The sequence below is a fragment of the Oreochromis niloticus genome, linkage group LG8 (assembly GCF_001858045.2).
Source record: "Oreochromis niloticus isolate F11D_XX linkage group LG8, O_niloticus_UMD_NMBU, whole genome shotgun sequence".
Classification (NCBI taxonomy): domain Eukaryota; kingdom Metazoa; phylum Chordata; class Actinopteri; order Cichliformes; family Cichlidae; genus Oreochromis; species Oreochromis niloticus.
Window position 1 is genome coordinate 17,014,461 of NC_031973.2, and position 20,468 is coordinate 17,034,928.

The 20,468-nt window shown below is 38.2% G+C and overlaps 1 protein-coding gene across 3 annotated transcripts in view; it reads left to right on the forward strand.

The window, feature by feature from the left end:
• The window catches only part of LOC102082286 (integrin alpha-M), a 54,664-nt gene extending 40,118 nt beyond the window's left edge, over positions 1-14,546 (forward strand). Inside the window, exons 2-30 of one of the 3 annotated variants that reach the window (XM_019362648.2) lie at positions 1,460-1,562; positions 3,193-3,296; positions 3,688-3,758; positions 4,398-4,512; positions 5,372-5,499; positions 5,632-5,777; positions 6,154-6,304; positions 6,902-7,052; positions 7,281-7,354; positions 7,518-7,638; positions 7,804-7,943; positions 8,071-8,217; positions 8,310-8,519; positions 8,625-8,758; positions 10,055-10,197; positions 10,304-10,458; positions 10,596-10,721; positions 11,379-11,452; positions 11,854-11,995; positions 12,085-12,183; positions 12,277-12,356; positions 12,440-12,526; positions 12,626-12,695; positions 12,791-12,889; positions 12,992-13,072; positions 13,164-13,274; positions 13,421-13,534; positions 13,614-13,724; positions 13,904-14,546. In XM_019362648.2, the coding sequence (XP_019218193.1) occupies positions 1,460-1,562; positions 3,193-3,296; positions 3,688-3,758; positions 4,398-4,512; positions 5,372-5,499; positions 5,632-5,777; positions 6,154-6,304; positions 6,902-7,052; positions 7,281-7,354; positions 7,518-7,638; positions 7,804-7,943; positions 8,071-8,217; positions 8,310-8,519; positions 8,625-8,758; positions 10,055-10,197; positions 10,304-10,458; positions 10,596-10,721; positions 11,379-11,452; positions 11,854-11,995; positions 12,085-12,183; positions 12,277-12,356; positions 12,440-12,526; positions 12,626-12,695; positions 12,791-12,889; positions 12,992-13,072; positions 13,164-13,274; positions 13,421-13,534; positions 13,614-13,724; positions 13,904-13,996 (3,380 nt within the window). In that variant the 3' untranslated portion in view covers positions 13,997-14,546. The remainder of the gene's footprint in view (positions 1-1,459; positions 1,563-3,192; positions 3,297-3,687; positions 3,759-4,397; positions 4,513-5,371; positions 5,500-5,631; positions 5,778-6,153; positions 6,305-6,901; positions 7,053-7,280; positions 7,355-7,517; positions 7,639-7,803; positions 7,944-8,070; positions 8,218-8,309; positions 8,520-8,624; positions 8,759-10,054; positions 10,198-10,303; positions 10,459-10,595; positions 10,722-11,378; positions 11,453-11,853; positions 11,996-12,084; positions 12,184-12,276; positions 12,357-12,439; positions 12,527-12,625; positions 12,696-12,790; positions 12,890-12,991; positions 13,073-13,163; positions 13,275-13,420; positions 13,535-13,613; positions 13,725-13,903) is intronic. The other 2 variants (XM_019362647.2, XM_019362646.2) reach the window with 2 other exon arrangements.
• Positions 14,547-20,468: the final 5,922 nt, after the last annotated feature.

Below are 20,468 nucleotides of genomic sequence, written 5' to 3' on the forward strand. Positions count from 1 at the left end.
ATGACCAAAAAAAAAAAAAAAAGGAAGTGTGATAAATGTGAGTTGTGTCATAAAAATAATTGGCACAAAAATTCAGGTCTAGCCTTGTATAGAACAAGGGCTGTGTAGTACTGCAACAATATCAGAGTTTCACGTTATGGCAACCATATAATAATAACATTTTTGTGCCTCTATCTTGTTTTTATTATCTAAAGTGCACGCTACTGATTTAGATTTTCTTCTCTGCGGATGTACATTTTATTATATCAAACTTACTTCCCTCAGAGACTTTATTTCCTTTACTTGCACGTGGGTGTGGTACGCATTGATGAGTCTGACTGTTAGGGAGGACAGGAGAATGTGCACGCAAGCAGCATTCTCCATTCTATTTTATTTTTTAGCACTGTAAGTATCACATGCATACAAAAAGGTTGTCTATTTTTATACTGTGGAATATCCTGAAACTAATTGTAGAGTTAAGCATTGATTTTCATCCTTTAAAGCTTTAAATGTCTGTATTTTTTTTAAATGGAGGAAGATATAAGAAGCAAAGATAGAATCTGATTTTACATTTTAATCTTCAATATGTTTTTTAACTTTATAAAATATCTGGCTTTAGAGCACTGTAGTGGTAATGACAGAATCACTGTAGCACAGGGGTGTCAAACATAAGGCCAGAGGGCTAGAATATGCCTGGCAAAGACTCCAATAAGACCCACTGGATGGCTTTGGATCAAGTGAAAAAGGGCATAAATTTAAGACTTTTAAATATATTTTCATAGGTTTTACAGCATTTCCTCCTGATAAAGATAGAGAATTGTACCACACCAAAGTAAATAAGTAATAGATGAACAATGAAATGACAGGAAAGTTCCTGTTTTTTTAATATCTTCTCTAAATCTCAATTTTTTATTACAATGGGTCCAGTAAAAGAAAACAAAGAAAGGATTATTTATGTGAAAGAACTAAAGGTTCTCTTGTATAATTACAGGACAGTCTGGAATTATCTAATAGAACCTTGTTGTTTTACACATTGATTATCTAAAATTTAAGCCCAAAAGGTCATGCTGACAAGATGTTCTTCATTTACTACAGCATAATTTCTTTATCATATATACAAACTGAGACATACTGTTTAAATTGCACTCTTTTTTCGTATATTTAGCTATCTCAGGGAGTGTGTAGTTAAACAGCTATATACTGACAAAAAGACGAGTTTCAGTTGTCCAGCCCAGTCAACCAACACATTGTTTTCCCTGTCTGTGAGCTGTATGTGGTCCTAGCGTGAAATGACTTTGACATCTCTGCTATAGTGGTAGTCAAGACATAGTATGAAAATAAAACATAGACTGCGTATAATTTCCTAAATGTGATTATAATGAGAAAGGCTATAATTACATTGTTCGATGACCTTAAGTAAGATTATTGATGCCATTCTTTCTTTTTTTCTTTTCTTCTTCTTTTTTAAAAAAATTCTCAGTGTTAAATGCTGCACTTTGTTTCAATATTGATTCTGTGGCTTGGAGGACCCTGAGTAACTCTGCTGCTGGTTTTGGCTACCAGGTGGTTCAAAGACAATCAGAGTAAGTCAGGACATGCATTGTTATGTTGGATGTGGGTCTGCACCTGCATGGTTAAGATTATTTTATAGATTTAGCATTTTTTGAACTGGCCTCTCTGTTATGCCTTATAGTAATAATTAAACAATACTTCTTAACAGAAAACATACAGTGTTTATGTAATAATAATAATAACAATAACAATAATAATAATAATAATAATAATAATAATAATAATACATTTTATTTAAAAAGTGCCTTTCAGAGCACTCAAGACACTGTCCAGAGCAGTAGTAAGTAGTAAAAGTAGGCATAAAAGCAGGGAATATACACAATAATGAGAAACATAATAGAAGGAACAGATTAAAATTTAGCACAGTGGAAGGGTTATGTGGAATAAGCTATTTTGAACAGGTGAGTATTCAGTCTAGACTTAAAAAGAGAAAATTAGGTCGATATTTGTCATATCAGGAGGTAGGGAATTCCAAATTCGAGGAGCAGAGCAACTGAAGGCCCTGCCCCTCCATAGTGACAAGACAGTGGGAAGGAACGGAGAGAGAAAGAGAAGAAGAGGATCTGAGGCACCGAGATGGGATGGTGATCTGAACCAAATCAGAGAGATATGGAGGGGAGAGAAGATGAATAGCCTTGAATGTATACAGAAGTATTTTAAAATTGATGCGATGTTGATCGGAAGCCAATGAAGCTGCTTCAGGACAGGGGTGATGTGGTGAATAGAGGGAATCCTAGTGTTAATACGGGCAGTAGAGTTCTGGACACGTTGAAGCTTATTGATGGATTTTTGAGTATGAAGTGAAAAGAAGTGAATTACAGTAATCGATCCGAGAAGTAACAAGGCTATGGACAAGAATGGCAGTGGCATGTGTGGTCAGAAAGGGACAGAGACGATTAATGTTACGCAATTGGAAATATGCAGAGCGAGGGACATTATTGATGTGTGAGTTAAAGGATAAAGTACAGTCAAGGATGACCCCCAAACTTTTCACAGAAGAAGAAACGGAGACCGGCAGGTTATTGATAGTAATAAAGAAACTATTAGTTCTGGATAGTGTTGATTTAAAGCCTACAAGAAGAAGCTCTGATTTGTAACTGTTGAGTTTAAGAAAATTAGAAGAAAACCATGAAGTTCAGCTAAGCAGAAGGTGAGGGAGGATGGAGGAAGAGTGGAATCAGGTTTAGAAGACAAATAAAGCTGGGTGTCATCAGCATAAAAGTAAAACTGGATATTATATTTAACAAAAGAGAAGGGGCCCAAGGACAGAGCCCTGGGGCACACCAGTAATCAGAGGAAAGGGCTGAGAAGTAAAGGATTTAAGTTGAATAAACTGAGTGTGATCAGACGAGTATGATTTAAACCAAACTAGTGGAATATGGGAAAGACCAATGGAAACTAACCTGCTAAGGAGAATAGAGTGAGAAATAGTGTCAAAACCTGCACTCAGATTGAGGAGAACAGGAATGGAAAGTACACAGGAGTCAGCTGCCATAAGCAGATCGTTGGTTATTTTTATAAGGGCTGTTTCTATGCTATGGGAAGGGCAAAAATCAGACTGGAACTGTTCATAGAGATTATTGTTATTTAACTACAATTCACTGTCAGGACTTACATCATTGACTGGATTTATTTCTTTAGTGTGCTCGTCAGTGCCCCAGTGGAACAATATTCACAAAATCGAAGGGGGAAAATTTATAGCTGCACCACCTCTTCCCAAAACTGCCAAAATATCCAGTTTGAAGGTAAGTAATCATTCATTGCTGAATGTATTGACAAGATGTGATGGAACTCTAACAGCAAGTATTTTGCCATCAAAGAAATTATCATGAGCTGCACAGAAACATGTTTAAATCAAATCAGTTTGTAACACTGAGCCTTCAAAACTAATAATATCTTACTAAAATAAGTAAGGAAAAAGTAAATGGCATTAATAATGTTAATGTTAAGATGATTCTTTTAGTGAAACTCAATTATATGATATTAAAGCTGACTGGTTTACATCCTAGTTTGCAGTTGAGAGAAGTTCCAGTGTCTAACACCTGTCATATCAAATGGGGAAGTGTAAGTCTTGTTTTCTTCCTTTCAATTGCCTTTTACGAGTATTTAAAAATATTTTGCTTGCTTTCAATACAGCACCAGATTTTGCAGTCAACATGTCGCTTGGTCTTACAATGAAAAGTGACCCCACAACACAAAACACTGTGGTGAGTTGGTGAACTGCAAACATTACCAGTACATTGTCAAAAACTCTTGTTATAGTTAGAAAATGCATGAAGGCCTTTCCATGACAACCTAGTGTGCCTTCCACCAACACCCCATAAAATCAGCTGATGTTTTGGGTACAATAAGTTTGGCATATTTAATGAAGCCATCCAAAATTTTACCTTTACTGAACAACACGTATAAACACTTAAGACATAGGACAGATATATACAGATATAGGACTGGGCCTGCTTATTTTAGTCCACATTTTTAACATATTTAAGCTCCGTTAAAAAATACATGTATTATTTCGGCCCTGAAATGTTAATGTGGATTTATCACATACTTAAGAAGTTTGGAAGACTGAAAAATGTTGAAAAAAAAAGTTATTTAAAAAGATGTAAGAATTATAAATTGCTTAAATTTCAACCCAACCCCAATACTTTAAGGACTTCTAGCTTGGAAATGTTTCATGGTAGAATTTAGTGTGGCTTCTTTAAATATGTTAAAGTTGTCAAAAAAAGCTAATTTCAGATGAATTTCAGGTATGTTTGATCTTATATCAAATTAATCATTGTATGAAGGACAGGGAAGTAATCAGCCTACTGTATTAATGGAAAATTGACTTTGTCTCCTCTCAGGTGTGTGGTCCAACCATCCCAAAGGACTGCAAAAGTATCACCATGTACAACGGTGTGTGCTTTCAGATCGACCGTTCTAATAGGCTTGCTCCACCCATACCTTCTTCTCTTCAAGGTAACAGTTAATAGAATTTGTGATAAGATACCCATAACGCTTAGAGTCCTGGTGCCTCATTGATAATAAAAAAGAAGCTCTTGGATTTTATACTTGAACATAGTGTTCTAATGACTTATTTTTGTGCTTGTACAATCTCTTAATCTCAGATCAGCTGAAACTGTATTGAGACTTCTGTTTATACATGTCAGCAAAAACATGTATAAGCAGATTTAGTCAAAAACAGAAGTGGAGTAAATAAAAAACAAATGGGATTGATGCCAGGTTTTATGTATAACTTGTATGATTTGGTGGTCTAAAGATAACAGACGAGACCAAACCTCCAGCCCTAAGCTTGGATGGATAGATATATCCAAAACTGCCATACCACAAAATAACCAAACAGAAGTTATTACCTAAAAAAAATTTAAAAAAAATTAAGTACTACCAGTGGAATGTAAGTTGTTTCTGTCTCATTATGCCACTTATGTTTATTCCATAACATGACCTGAAATGCACTCTTATATAAAGACACATCAACAGTGTAAACCTTAGGCTGAAGTCCCACAGACTGACACAAACCCCTATCCTAATTAGGACACAGTCTCTCTTTTATTGTGCTGATTGTGGCCAGAGGTAGATTTTTTTTTTTTTTTACATGAACTTTGATAAGACCTCTAAAATTAGTTTTAGATCAAACTAATTTAATCTTTTATTCTTAATGTTTTGTCTGTTAAATCAGATTACATTTAGTATTTAGTCAGTAAATGAACTCAAAGGGCCATTAACGAGAAGTTTGTTTCAGCGTGTGGTACTGTGTGGTACTGTTAACATTAACCCTTTGATAATAAATTCATTTTGAAATAAATCTCTTTGATAGAATGCCTGCTGCAAGTAGACATTGCTTTTCTGTTGGATGGTTCAGGGAGCGTATCTTATGGAGACTTTCTGACAATGAAGACATTTGTGAAAACGCTGATTCAGTCATTCCTCTCAAATGATGCACAGGTAAGGCTCTGCAGTCCCTCTGTCATTTAAATCATAGCACACAAAATAGTTTTATCTTTATTTTTATTTATCTCCATAAAGCATGACAATTTCAATATCCTAGCTTCCTTTTTTTTTTTTTTTTTTTTGCAGTTTTCTGTTTCCCAGTTCTCCACGTTCCCTCAAGTTCATTTTTATTTTAAGAAATTTTTCTCAGCTGGATCAATGACGACTGAAATCGATGGAATCAGACAGCTGGGGGGATCTACTTACACAGCTAAGGCCATCAGACATGTTGTGTGAGGGACGCAGTGATATTACTGAAGCACTACAGTGAACTTATTGTCTGACCTTCCTGTCCAGATGATTTTTTTTGTTCTGTGAATCTCACCACACCAAGTTCCGTGTTTGATTGATGAAAGCCTGTAAAAAGACAGATTTGGGTTTTGAAGAATTATTTCCCACAGATTTGATGAGATGAGCATAACCAAGGCTAAATTCAAATACTTGCATTAGCTGGATTTGCAAAGTGCAAAAATATCTGCAATACTGAAAGATAATACAAAAATGATGCATATTGAGATAATAATAACACATGCAATTTAATTATGACCATAAGATGCACTTTGAAAAGTTGTTTTGTGTTAAAAATAGATTTTTTTTTTCACTTGACAGGAACAATGTTTTCACCCCACAGACAGGTTCCAGACCAAATGTGAAGAAGGTCTTGATAGTAATTACTGATGGACAATCCCATGATCGTTATGATCTGGGAGGTGCAGCACAGCTGGCAGAGAGCAAAAACATTATTCGATTTGCTATTGGGGTAAGAACTTCCTTTATTATTATTACTGACGATGTGTTTCAGTCAACTATCAGACAAAACTCACAAGATATAACACTATATACACAACTACAACAGTTGATGATGGAGTACACAGGAGGGAAGAAATTTCACAAATTGACTTGCTGTAACAGTGGTATCATATTACAGTACCACACTCAAATTCAGTGAGCTCTTTAGAACAACCCATTCTTTCATAAATGTTTGTAAAGAAGGCCTGCACTGATAACTGTTTGGTTATTTATATCTGTGACAATGGGATGCAAAAAACACCTGAAGGCTAAGACTAACGTAGTGAAATCAAAGCCCATTTCACTGACCATATAAACTTAAAATAAAATTTCTTAAATTAATGAAAAGGCAGAATTTTTGATGGGAACATAAACTGTTCATAATAAAGTTGTGAAAACTATTTTGCAGAATTACGTAACTGTTATCACGAATGTGGGTTCTATTCAGTGAGTGCACAATACCTGTCTATAAACTGGGTGAAAGTCCATAAACCTGTGGACCATAATCTGTACTGAGCAAATCCTGCTGTATAGTATAACAACTCAAACATATATTTAATAATACTAGGTGGGGAGTGCATTTACGAACTATGCAGCAAAACAAGAACTGGACACCATTGCATCGTATCCCTCAATCAAATATGTGTTTCAAGTGCAGAACTTCAATGCACTTGAAATAATAAGACAGAGTCTGCAGGACAAAATCTTCTCCATTGAAGGTACAAACATAAATTTATTGTTATAGCTTTTTTACAATTAAAATGACATACATGGTATTACTTTTCATATAGTATTGACCAATCGATCTCATTTCAATCTCTCTTTTATAATCAAGAGAAAAAAATCATTTGAAGCTACTACTTAACTTAACATAATTAAAAAAAATTATTTTAAAGTGAAATTTGTTGTAGTGTGTCTTTTACCTTCTCATTTATTTTTCTGTTAAGGATCTCAAAGCAGTGGAGAGTCACTGAAAATGGAAATGTCTCAAGAGGGATTCAGTGCAGTTTATGTGCCTGAGGTAATTAAAACTACCTGAAACTCATCAGACAGTGTAGTCATAGAAAGAAAGATTCACATGTGCCTGTCCAGCAGTTTTTATGACCTATAGGCAAATAAACATTTATACAGTTAAATCAGTTTAATAAATTATATATAAAATGTATTTTCTGTCTACACTGTAGGGAATTCAGATGTCTATTGTTGGTGCAAACCAGTGGAGGGGAGGCTACGTGCAATACACAACAGGAGGGGAGAAGGTGAAAACATATGAGGATGTGTCTTTGGAGCCTGACAGTTATCTTGGTAAGAATATTACAGCTTTAACAATCTAACTCATACACATGTGTGCATGTATATACACAGCTCTACTCCAGTTCTTTCACCCAAACACACTAATGTGTTTGCAAAATGGACACATTTTAAAAGGAGGAATAAGGAATCTTCCCCTTATGACTACCTAACCTCTAGGTTACTCAATGGCAATTGCTAAAACCCAACGTGGTTCCCTGACAATTGTTGGTGCTCCAAGATATAAACACAGAGGAGTTGTGGTCGCTGTTAACAGAGAAAGCTTTGAAAACCAAAAGATTGAGCCTTTTTCATCACAGGTATGTATTTACAGCAAGACAGATCTGAATGACCTTGTAAATTATATATAAATTAATTTCTTAAATAAAAGCTGTTTTTTTTTCCCTAAACATGAATCCTTTCAATAATAATTTGTTGCTTACACAGTATCAGACTGGTGAATATTTCGGGGCAGAGGTGTGTACCATGGACATAAATAATGATGACATCACTGATCTTATCTTCATATCAGCCCCAATGCATATGGAGCCTGATAGAGAGGGAAGAGTTTATGTTTGCAGATTAACTGGTTTGGTAAATCACAGTTTTATCTACTGCAATTAAATTAATCAGTTTATTTGTCAACTTCCCTAATGATCATAAAATATTCACTCTCCTGCTTTTAGTTTGTGGAGTGTAATTTTGATGATCCATTAGTACTAAGAGGACATGCAGCTGTCAAAGGAAGGTTCGGCTCTTCTCTTGCTGTACTGCCTGATCTAAACTCAGATGGATTCAGGGATTTGGCAGTTGGAGCACCTTTGGAGAATAATGGTGAAGGCAGCATCTACATATTCCACAGTGACGGAGGACGAATCAGTCCTACTTACTCACAGGTACACAAAATTAAAGAACTCACGAGGATATTTTAACACAGTTATCATTGAAGGCCCATATCTATACAATGAAATTTGATTAATTAAAATATTTCATGTACACAGAGAATTACTGGCGCTGAGGTCCAGTCAGGACTGAAGTTCTTTGGAGTGACAATCAGTCAGTTCTCTTTTGATCAGAGCGGTGATAAACTTCCTGACTTAGCGGTGGGTTCAAAGGGCACGGTTGTCTTACTGAGGTAAGTCCAAGATAGTCCATTCATGTGTTATTATTGTCTGTGGTATTTCTACCAACTTTGTCAATGTCAAATGAATGCACCAACTGTCAAATGTGTAGGTCTGTTTGAAGACCTGTGCATTGGTTTTATATAATATAATAATGAATCATAAACTGTCATAAATTATGAAATTATTCATGGTAAGTGATTTTTGATCTTTAATGGAATACATATGCAGGATAAAACAGGCATCTACTCTTTTTTCCAGAAGTCACATTATATGACTTAAAGTTTATCATGTCAAAAGCCTTTCCGATCATGAGATGAAAAATTTTTTCCTTGCGACATGATGGAACCCAGGAACACGGCAAAACATGACATGCATGCAGAAGTTGCAGTAAGCTGCAGTAACAGCAGAGGGAGCTATTTTATTTCAATCCAACATGAACATCATCACGGGAAAACGTTTTAGCAGACATTATTACCACATTTATATGCATATACATATTAGCCACCTAGCTTAAGCTTTTCTGACAATTAAGGACCTTGAAAAGTTCTTTATACATTTTGTGTTCACCAGCGACACCTTGTCTTTACATATTGTGGCAAGCAAAGGAATCTTAACAAGAAAGCACCACACACAGAACAAGTTTGCTGTTTGACCCCAAGCTGGTAGTGGGAGCTCTCTATTAAACACTTGCTTGTGCAATACTTTGCTTCGAGGGTCAATAACAGCATGACCGAACGCACTTATGGTACTGCATTATTTCCATAAAACAATAACTGTCAGTGACTTTGTACCGCAGTATAAACGCAACAGTTAAGAGAACAGTTACAAGTAATGTAACCATAAATAATAAAACAAGAACATCTAAATAACAGCATATGTCACTAGGCATGATGGGAGAGAACTAGCTGCTCCCCCAACACGCCACAATATGTTATCTTCCCTTGCTGGTAATACAACTTCTGCATGCAGATATGCAACTGCATGTGTGTCCACTTCATGTTTTGGAGAAGCGTGAAATAAAAATGGTGGTCTGGTGTCTATTACACATTTTGCCATGATATTGGGTTGAATAATGAGAAGTGCTCTGGTGATTAAAGGTGGAATAAATGTGGTTGGTTAAGCACCTGGAAAAACAGCTTCTGTGGGTTTGACTCAAGTCTCAAAATGAAATGAGTAATTTATAACAGTAGCCTTGTTGTTCTAAAAATGATTTCCAAGCAGAAATGGAAATGACTACATTACCCAGAAAGCTGCTGTACTAATTGAAAAGCCAAATGTCGTTCACATGTATTTTTCCTTTTTTCCAGATCAAGACCCATAGTAATGGTTGAAGCTGAGGTGTTATTCAGCCCAAACCAAATCCCTACTCAGAATGTAAGCTGCTCAAAACCATTGGAGAACACAGCTACAGTCTGCTTTACCATGAGCAGAGTGTCTACAGTTGATCAAGGTTCTTTATTCTCCTCCCTTTTTCAAAATCAAAATGGCACTGCCCATCCGTTTTCATTTTTTAGTGTATGTACATTTGTAACATTTTAAACTCTGATTTATTCCAGCTCAAGCAAGAATTAATTATACTTTTACACTGGATGCCACTCGCAAACCTCCAAACAACAGAGCTTATATTAGTGGGAAACAACGAGAGGAGTCTCGATCAGTCATTGTTGATTTAAGAACACCAAACTGTTCAACTGTAAACTTCTTTATTGAGGTAAAACAACATCAGAGAAAAACTAACATAACCAACAGATCAAACTCAATTTGGTGAACAGCAGAATTTGATTTCCATTTTGCTTTTAAGAGTTTTTCAACACTGAACCTAAATCTAACACTGCTGTCTTTTTGCAGGCCTGCCCAGACGATGCTCTCAATCAACTTTCCAATGAGCTCAAATTCACATTTGACGGTTTTCCTTCCAACACAAGTCTCAGACCAAGTCTTGCTCAGCAGGCTCAAACAACAACCATTTTTCCTGTAAATACCCTTAAAATTACTAGCTGTACATGAACGGATGTTTTGACCTTTTTCTGAATTAACTTTTTGTTGCCATAAAATTGAGTTCAATTCAATTCAATTCAATTTTATTTATATAGCGCCAAATCACAACAAAAGTCGCCTCAAGGCGCTTTATATTGTACAGTAGATAGCACAATAATAAATACAGAGAAAAACCCAACAATCATATGACCCCCTATGAGCAAGCACTTTGGCGACAGTGGGAAGGAAAAACTCCCTTTTAACAGGAAGAAACCTCCGGCAGAACCAGGCTCAGGGAGGGGCGGCCATCTGCTGCGACCGGTTGGGGTGAAAGAAGGAAAACAGGATGAAAGACATGCTGTGGAAGAGAGACAGAGATTAATAACAGATATGATTCGATGCAGAGAGGTCTATTAACACATAGTGAGTGAGTAACAGTACTTCTACTGAAGAATTCTTGGGTGTGCAAAGGACTTTGATGTTTTACAAAGGCGTGTCAAGAATATTAACAGAAATTTGTTCCTATTAACAAAAATGGAAAAGCACAACTAGATGGCAGAACACACAGATGATTCGTTGGATTCACCTATGTTTCATTTATTATGTAAATAATGTGTGATATACATACTTTTCACATCATTCTGTGTTCCATAGTTAGGGTTTGAGATAAACTGCGGCACTGACAACAAGTGTGTCGATGATCTAAAAGTGGATTTCAACTTCACCAGGTAATTATATTATATTATATTATATATTTAGTTGAGAACTTTACCATTCACCAAGAAAGCATCAAGGTCCATTATACTTTACACAGAGACATGGTTCAAATACTCAAGAAGCTGGTTTTTTGACCTTTATTCAAGAAACACGAAACCCAAGAGCCATCAATCCACTTGTACAAAGTTAATCAACAGCATATCAGCTCCACAGTGGGCAAATGGGTTCCTAGATGAAAAGAGTATCAAAAAAATTGCCAATTCACACATATAAAACTACATATTTTGAATTCTAACATAGTATGTTAGAATTCAACACTTATATGCTATATATAAACTTTCTGGAAAGTTCACCAACACAGTGGAGTCTGTTTTCCTCTCCCTTTATTCTCATCCTCCTTCATACTCCACAGATCCTCAGAGGTTAAAGTGGGCATGGATGAGCTTTTGAATGTCACAGTCTCAGTGGAGAACAGAGGAGAAAACTCCTACAACAGTCGTGTTATTCTCACATATCCAGCTGGACTCTCCTACAGGAAGTTCACCATTCAGCAGGTAAGGCATCAGGATCAAGTCTGTATAAGTTCATCACTGATCTGCTGCTCTTACAATCCATCCAGCAGTCATTTTATTTTCTAATAAAGGGAAGAATTGAGTGCAAGTCCTTGGACAGTGAAGATGGTTTATCACGAGGAAGGACAGACTGCACTATTGACAAGCCAATTTTTAAGAGCAAAACTGAGGTTTGTATTTTGGTGCAATTTCTCATCTCACTTCTGCACAGTTTAGTAAAAAGATGTGAGACACTCAGATTTCTCTCCTTTATTTCAATTAAGGCTTTCTTCATTGTCTCCTATGGCATTGACACCAACAGTCAACTTATGAGAAAGATTTTTGTCACTGCAAATGCCACCAGGTACTGTTCATTTAGTCATTTAGCTACTCCTTGTTTAAACACCCCACAGATACAATACAAATCATTTCACTTCTCTCTTTCAGTGGAAATCAGGAGAACACTACTACAAGTGAAATCTACAAAATGAAAGAGATTGCTGTGAAATACAGCATTTTCATGACATTTGAAAAGTATGTGTTGTTGTATTTGTAACAAAAGAAATTATTTGCAACCCAACATTTTTTTGTCTTACACATTATTTACATAATGTTTAAATTATATCTTTTTAGCACCCTCAGCTACAGCAATTTTTCTTTTGGGATAAATAATTTGCAGAAACCAGTTCGACAATCAGTCACGGTAAAATATAATAAAATATAATAAATAATATTGTGTGAATTAGACCTAACTACTATAATGGTTGACTGTCTTTTTCTTTCCCCCCCGTGTTTTAGGTAACAAATGATATCAGAGCGCTTAATTTCACTGTGGTGATCAGGGTTCCAGTGAAGCTTGGTGAAAAAGACATTTGGGTGAATTTGAGCAGCCTACAGGTAATAGAAAAGATACAAAAATAGGTCACAATTAGCTGTCGAATGGGTGAATGTGCTAAAATTAGGACCAATCACACTGACATTAATGTAAGTGTATTTCAGATTGCAGACTGTCAGAGAGGAAATGATGAAGAACCAAGTGTCAAAGATTTTGTTCCAAAGATACAAAAGGATAAAGTGGTGGTAAGTATGCCTCTGCACTTTTTCTACCTACCTGTTAAAACTGAACCATGGTACAAATTTGTTTCATTCAATTTTCCTAAATCACCCACAGGACTGCTCTGTAGCCGTGTGCAGAGTGTTCAAGTGCAACACATTCATGGGAAGACTGCAGAGTAGGACATACCAAATCTCTGCCAACCTCAGTTCAGGATGGATAGAGCAGGTAATTAAAGAATAGCTTTGATAAATGATTTATACATATTTGGATTATAGGTGGTCCTATGTACTTGAATATGATAACAATTTCTCCCTTAAATTGAACAATATTTTTAATTCAGCCTCATCCTAGTCTATTTTTTTTTTCCATAGATTGGAATTCAATCTGCTAAATTCCTCTTGACCAGTACAGCCACTGTGGAGTATGACAAAGAACAATACATCTACTTTTCAACAGGGTCTAACAACAACCCTCCTGTTCGCAAGGTGATTTCAAATTACTTTCTCTTGTTTGAGATGTACAAGAGCTTAAATGTCATCCACACTGTGTCTCTTCATCTCTCAGATTGTAGCAGAGGTAGAAGTGTACCCTAAGCCAGATTTCACTAAAGCCATCATTGGAGGATGCCTGGGAGGGTTGGCTATTCTGGCTTTACTCACTGCTGGCCTGTATAAGGTGAAAGACTTGTTACACTTTTTCAATTCGTCACTCACCTTTAAGATTTTTAAAGATCATGACCAGTTAAAAAAATGCTAAAGGTTTTTATAGTCACTCATATAGTTACTTTCATTCATTTTGTTTGCAACTGTAATACACAATTTCTGAATTTTTATGTCTTTTCCTTGCACTTCTAGGCTGGGTTTTTCAAGAGCAAATATAAACAGATGATGAAAGAAAGTGCAGAAGATGGTCCAGGGAATGATGCAAGTGCACTCACAGCAGAATAACAAAATCACATTTGTAGTTGTACATTTACTGTATATGAAAAAATTTAAGGCCCTTCTGATATTTTTCGGAATGGACAGTGTGGGTAGCAATGTCCATACTACCACATTTGATTCACTCAACAAAAGATAGCTTGTTGTGTTTGAAATCACTCATTTTCTTGCTCATTTACTGTTATCTATAATAGAGGCTCCTAGCTCTGTCCTTCCACTACCTTCAAAACTGGGTTAGAAATGAATGGAAACGATCCCGAATATATATATATATTTTTATAAATTATTTTATGTTCTCCTTCAGGAGCAGAAAACTGCTGAAATTAAATTATCTGAGCAGAAAAATACAATTATCAATCAATGGCTTAAACTTGAGACACCTGAGGACAAAGGAGACACAAAGTCTGAATACTCAAATAAAATGGATGAGATTAAATTGGCTTGTCTGTGAAAGTCCTGTGATGCATTATGGTAGGAAGTGTCTTTTCAGAGTGAAGTTCAATTTTTTTGAAGAATCTTACTCTTACTGATCTGATCAACAATAAAATATGTTTTGTCAGCTTCGTGTTGTGAATTTTTATGAAAGAAAAAAAAATTATGCTTCATCAGTGTCTATATTGTGCAGAATGTGAACACAATTATGCTTCCTTTTTTCATTCTTATATGACTTATTATCTCACTTCTAATTAGAAAGATAACATCAGCATATTGTACCGAATAAATATATTCTTGTATAATTTATATATTAGAAAAAGGACCATCATTTTACAAAATAATGCTATAGATGTAAAAAACTTTACATGTTTTTTTCCATGGTCTCACTGAACTCCGGACACCTGAGTTTTTGCTTTGGTCACCGACCTGGGACCTAAGATATCCTGAGCCATGTGCACTTATTGACCTCCTAATATTTAAACATGGTGTTCTTTATGGACAAACTGCGATTTGCACAGATGTCCAGTGACAGAATTTTTGTAGAGTCTTAGTAGGACTACTGAGTCACCAGATGGAGCACCTTCGATCAACCCACCCAGTGACTCCGAGAAGGCTGGATACTCTGACTATCAGAGTAGTATGCCTACAGTAGGGCAGGCCCATGTATCCCCTTTGGGCTATGCCCAGCCACCAGACAGCACTTTCCCTAGCACCCTCCCCAGGCCTTCCTCCCAGGTGGGGCCCGTGTTACCATATCTTGGGCATGATAAACTGCTCCCTTCATGTTTTGTTTCGTCCCTCATCCTGGGCCAGTTCGCATTAGGAGACTCTACCAGAAGGACCAACATTTTCCCCGCCCCAACAAAATAGCCCCTGGGATCCCTGGGACACAAACTCCTCCACCATGGCAAACAGGCGATTCACAGAGGTGTTTTATAATTTAATTTAAACAAAAAAAAGAGTAAAATTTCAATATTTCTAAGTTAATTATTTCAATAAGGACAAAGAAATTGGAAAGAAATGAACATGATTGAGTAATGAATAGAATTTCGAGATGAAGATGAAGGCTTTAATGGAGCCTGAGAGAACAGAGGCAGTGGCACTTTCTCATGATGTCAAGTCGAGTGTGACATCACTGGTCTAGTCCAATCATCTTTCTGCCGGCCTTCTCCAGGCCAATCAGCCTTCACTCCAGGTATTTTAAATCTCACTGCGCATCTGTCATTCTCCCTTGCAGACAGCTTTGAGCAACCCACCTCGTCCCCATCACCGCCCCTCCCTTTTCACTCGGGCTCCATTCAGGCCTATATATTCATCTCCATCACCAGTGTCTAAACTCTGAATGCTGTGGTGTATAAAATAAATGATGTGAAAACCATTTTCACAGAGTTCGAAAAGTTAGGTCATTATATCCCTGCTGATAGTTTGACTGATTTTTACATTTTCAATTATGTTTTTTGTGTGTAGGTTTATTTGTGGACAACAACTTGGAATCCTCTGGAAATAACATGGTTATAGCAGATGTTAAGGCTTTGACAACATTGTGAGTCAGCTTTTTGGCATCAGGAACCCACAATAGAAAACCTGCAACCTGGACTTCAAACAGGGGACACTGCCTCAGTGATGTTTGACTTGGTCCTCTTCTAATTTCTTTTTCTTTTAACCCAAAATTAAAATGATTCCAAAACAGTCATAAGGAAGTCTGTATCTTGTACATATTTGTACTTTCACCTCTGCTTTGCACACTCTTGGCATTCTCTCGATGAGCTCATGAGGTCGTCACCTGAAATGGGTTTCCAACAGTCTTGAAGGAGTCCCCAGAGATGCTGAGCACTTGTTGGCCCTTTTGCATTCAATCTGTGGTCCAACTCATGCCAAATCATCTCGATTGGGTTTAGGTCAGGTGACTGTGGAGACCAGGCCATCTGGCGCAGCACTCCATCAATTTCCTTCTTCGTCAAATAGCCCTTACACAGCCTGAAGGTGTGTTTGGGGTCATTGTCCTGTTGAAAAATAACCAAAGATCTCAAATTTTACCCGGACTCTAATCTCAGGTGCTGTTAATTTGAGATTTCTGAGGCTGGTGACTCAAATGAATTTGTCCTCAGCAGCAGAGGTGACTCTTGGTCTTCCTTTCCTGGGGCGGTCCTCATGTGAGCCAGTTTCATCATAGTGCTTGATGGTTTTTGTGACTGCACTTGGGGACACATTCAAAGTTTTAGCAACTTTCTGGACTGACTGACCCTCGGTTCTTAAAGTAATGATCGACTGTTTCTCTTTTCTTAGCTGATTGGCTCTTGCCATAATATGAATTCTATCATGGTCTCCAGTCATAGTCATGGCCATGTACTGATTTCCAAGGCCTAAACGACATAACAGTAAACTGTCATGGAGTGCCCACGTCCTGTAAACATCTACAGAGATTCCTAGGATTCGCCAACTTTTACAGACACTTTCATCAGAGATTACAGTCAGGTATCTACACCACTCACATGCCTCACCTCCACTAAACACCCGTTCACCTGGTCTCCAGAGGCTGACAAAACACACAATAAGCTTAAACAACTGTTTGCTACAGCCCCATCCTGATTTAACCTGACCCAAGTAAGACTTTCATAGTAGAGGTGGACGCCTCTGATGTCAGGGCGGGAGTGGTAGTCACAGCGTACAGGTCTGTGTGGTGAGGCGTGGTCGGCGATGCCGTGCAGACGCACCTGCACGGCATCTACAATCACGCCTGCCGTGTTAAAACACGGGGGAGCAGGGGTTGTAGGTTGTAGGTTGTGGTGGTGTGATGCCAATGTTAAAAAAAGATGGCTCAACACATGGATCCGTGGTCCCGTCGTGCCTTAATTCCACCACAGTCTGTTGGCAAAATTACAGACCTGGAGGACTGGCGGCATCTGGTGGAGAGCACCGAGCAACCATTCATAGTTTGTACCGATCATAAAATCCTAACTTATCTAGAGAATGCGAAAAGGCTAAATGGGAACCTGGGGGAAATCGTTTACGACAAGGGTCTCGAGTTCTCATCTCAGGTCTGGAGAACTATTTGTACGGCCTTGCGGGCTAGGCCCTGCCTGAGCTCTGGTTATCATCCACAAACTAACGGCCAAACCCAAAACCTTAATCAAGAGCTAGAGACCACAACCCAGTGCATTACCACCCATCACCCTTTCACCTGGTCCACTTTTATTCCTTGGGTTGAATATTCACACAAAACTCTCACCTTCATTCCATCTGTCCAGCACAACAACATTCTACAATGTTGCCTCTGGCCCTGGACACAGACGCGAGAGCAACTGTGTCTGCGCCAACCAGCAGCGTGTGCCAGTGCACACATACAGGTATGTGGACAGGTATGACTGGCCGCAACAGACATCCTGCTTCAGGCATCCTCCCGCAATCCGTCTCTAAGCTATATCAGACCCTTCAAGGTAGATAAAATAATTAGCCCTACGGCTGTCAAGCTCACTCTCCCTCCATGGTTGCAGAACTATCCGGTGTTCCATGAATTTATCTGGCCCGTGTGTGTGGGGTTCCGGTAAACTTCAATGTTGAGGTTTCCATTCTCTTCAATGCGCATGGCACAGTCCAGGAATGGTAAACTGCTATCCTTTGTATCTTCCATAGTGAACTTTATGTTTTTATCCACAGAGTTAATGTGAGCAGTGAAGGATTCTACTTGTTGGGTTTTGGTTTTGGTTTTGACCCAGGTGTCGCCAACATATCTGTACCAGTGGCTAGGTGGTAAGGCACAGGTCTAAAATCTCAGGAGAGATTACACAGGTTCAAGAATGCACAAATGAGGCACATTGGCTCCAATATTAATATGTCTTATTAATAAAGACAAAACATAAAATAAAACATCTCTAAAAATAAAACAAAGAATAAAACAATAAAAGCTGACTGTGGCATGTCCTGGATTAAATAAAACCATACACTGAACTGGACTTACCAGTACCCGAGGACCAAAAGAAAACCACACGAAAAATCAAGCCTACACTCCAGGTGCTGTACAGCAAAGGAAGTGTGGAAAACGACCCTCCACCAAAGGTCCTACAGCGCACAATCCTCAGTTCACTGTAATAAAAACAAAACAAAACAAAACAACACATTAGAAGCCAAAAAAAAACAAAAAACAAACCTAAAAGGACACCAAGCACCAGGCTCATGGCACACAGTCAAGAGACAATATACATATCAATATTTAATAAAACAACAAACCACACATTTGCACAGACAGACAGACAGACAGACAGACACACACACACACACACCCCTATTTAAAACAAAATACAAAATACACAGGCTGATTAACTTGCAGCACATGAGTAAACGGTGGCCTATACCGGGTATGGTTGTTAGTATATTGATTGTGGCCCCTCACAAGAAGAGGAATCCTATATTGCTCCCTATGGCAACTGGAACAAGTCAGCTGGACAGGTACAGATATCACAAACAACCAACACAACGTACAGGCAGAGGATCACTCCAGCCCGACTAACGCGGGCACAAGTATAAACAATACTACAGGGTAAAACAAAACGAGCTGAGAGGAAACAAAACCATAGAAGACAAAATCAGACAGGACAAGACAGCAGTTCCGTCGAGGATAAGCCCAAAGCAGCGGCTGCTACAGGCATTTCTTCAGCTTAACTGGGCCAAAACACCGCTGAGATGAGGCTATGGCAGGCAGCAAACAAATCCTGGAAATCACCGTGCTTTTAGCGCTTAGCTTTCTTTAATTGAAAGTCAGGAACAAATATTGCTAAATGCTGCTTACGCCAGGACTGAAGATGCTATACTGAACTGCCGGTGGTAGTGCAGCTACCTCTCAATGCCTGGGATCAAGAAATGAAATTGCCACACTACAGATGGGACCACAAATGAGACACTATACTGCTAAAATGCATAGAATGCATAGAAGGACAAACGTACAGCTTATCTGTGACTGTTGTGGAGCCTGGTCAAAATCCTGAAGGAAATGTATCAGCGCGCTATACAGCACTCGCAGAAGGCAAAGGAGGAATGAACGGGAGGAAAGCCTGCATGGCAGACACCACCCTGCAATTAAAGTGCAGGTGTGTCCACACTCAACTTACCTTAACTGGCCATGCTACAAACAGACAGTGAGAGCAGGAGAGAGCGAGGCAAAAGAGCAAGCGAGAGAGAGAGAGCAGTGGAGAGTAGCCCATCCAGCTACACCTAGGTTGAAGTTATAGTTCGTTTATTTGATTCCCTTTGTGTCTTCACCTGTGTTTAAATGTCCCTCACACTTGTGTGAGACACATGGCGGTGTGTTTCATGTCTGCATATATTATGCTGTCAAGCTTGTGTTGTCTTGTCCGTGTCTCATTATGTTTCCTGTTTTATTTTGAAGAGGTCTGGTGTCTCATGTTCATTGTGTTTAGTTTCACTTCCCCTGTGGCGTCATTATATTCATTCTAATCTGCTGTTTGCAGATATGTTTCCACTTCCCCTGATTACCTCCTGTGTGTATTTAGTCTGTGAGTTTTCGTTTATTCCTTGTCCAGTAGTCTGCTATGTTCATTTCATGTTTCTAGTTTTTTCTGTGTATCCAGGCCAGGTCTCCATTTTTAAGGTTTTTCATGTTTTAATCTTAGTTCACCCAGTTTAGGTTATTGTTTACTTTCGCCTGTGCCATTTGTTTTGTAATTTTTCCGGCCTTAAATAAATAGCTCGTCCTTAGTTAAATCACAGTTTTGTGTGTCTGAACTTGGGTCCTCCTCCTCATTCCACACAGTCAGCTTTTCAGCCAGACTGTCACAGTACGACAAGACCATGACGGACCCAGCGACATCCAAGCTCTGGGAGTGGTTAGTTCACACTGGAGGATTTATGCAGCGCTTGGTGGGAGCTCTCTGGAAAAGAGGCCCAGGAGGAAATAGTTTATCAGCTTCAGTGATGTTTTGAGGTGTTTCCCTGGTTATGGGAGGCAGTACACTCTCTGATAGTAGACCTTCTTCACACCAACCCTTAACTCCGTCCACAGCAGCAGCTGGCCAGCGTGCGGGCTGAATCT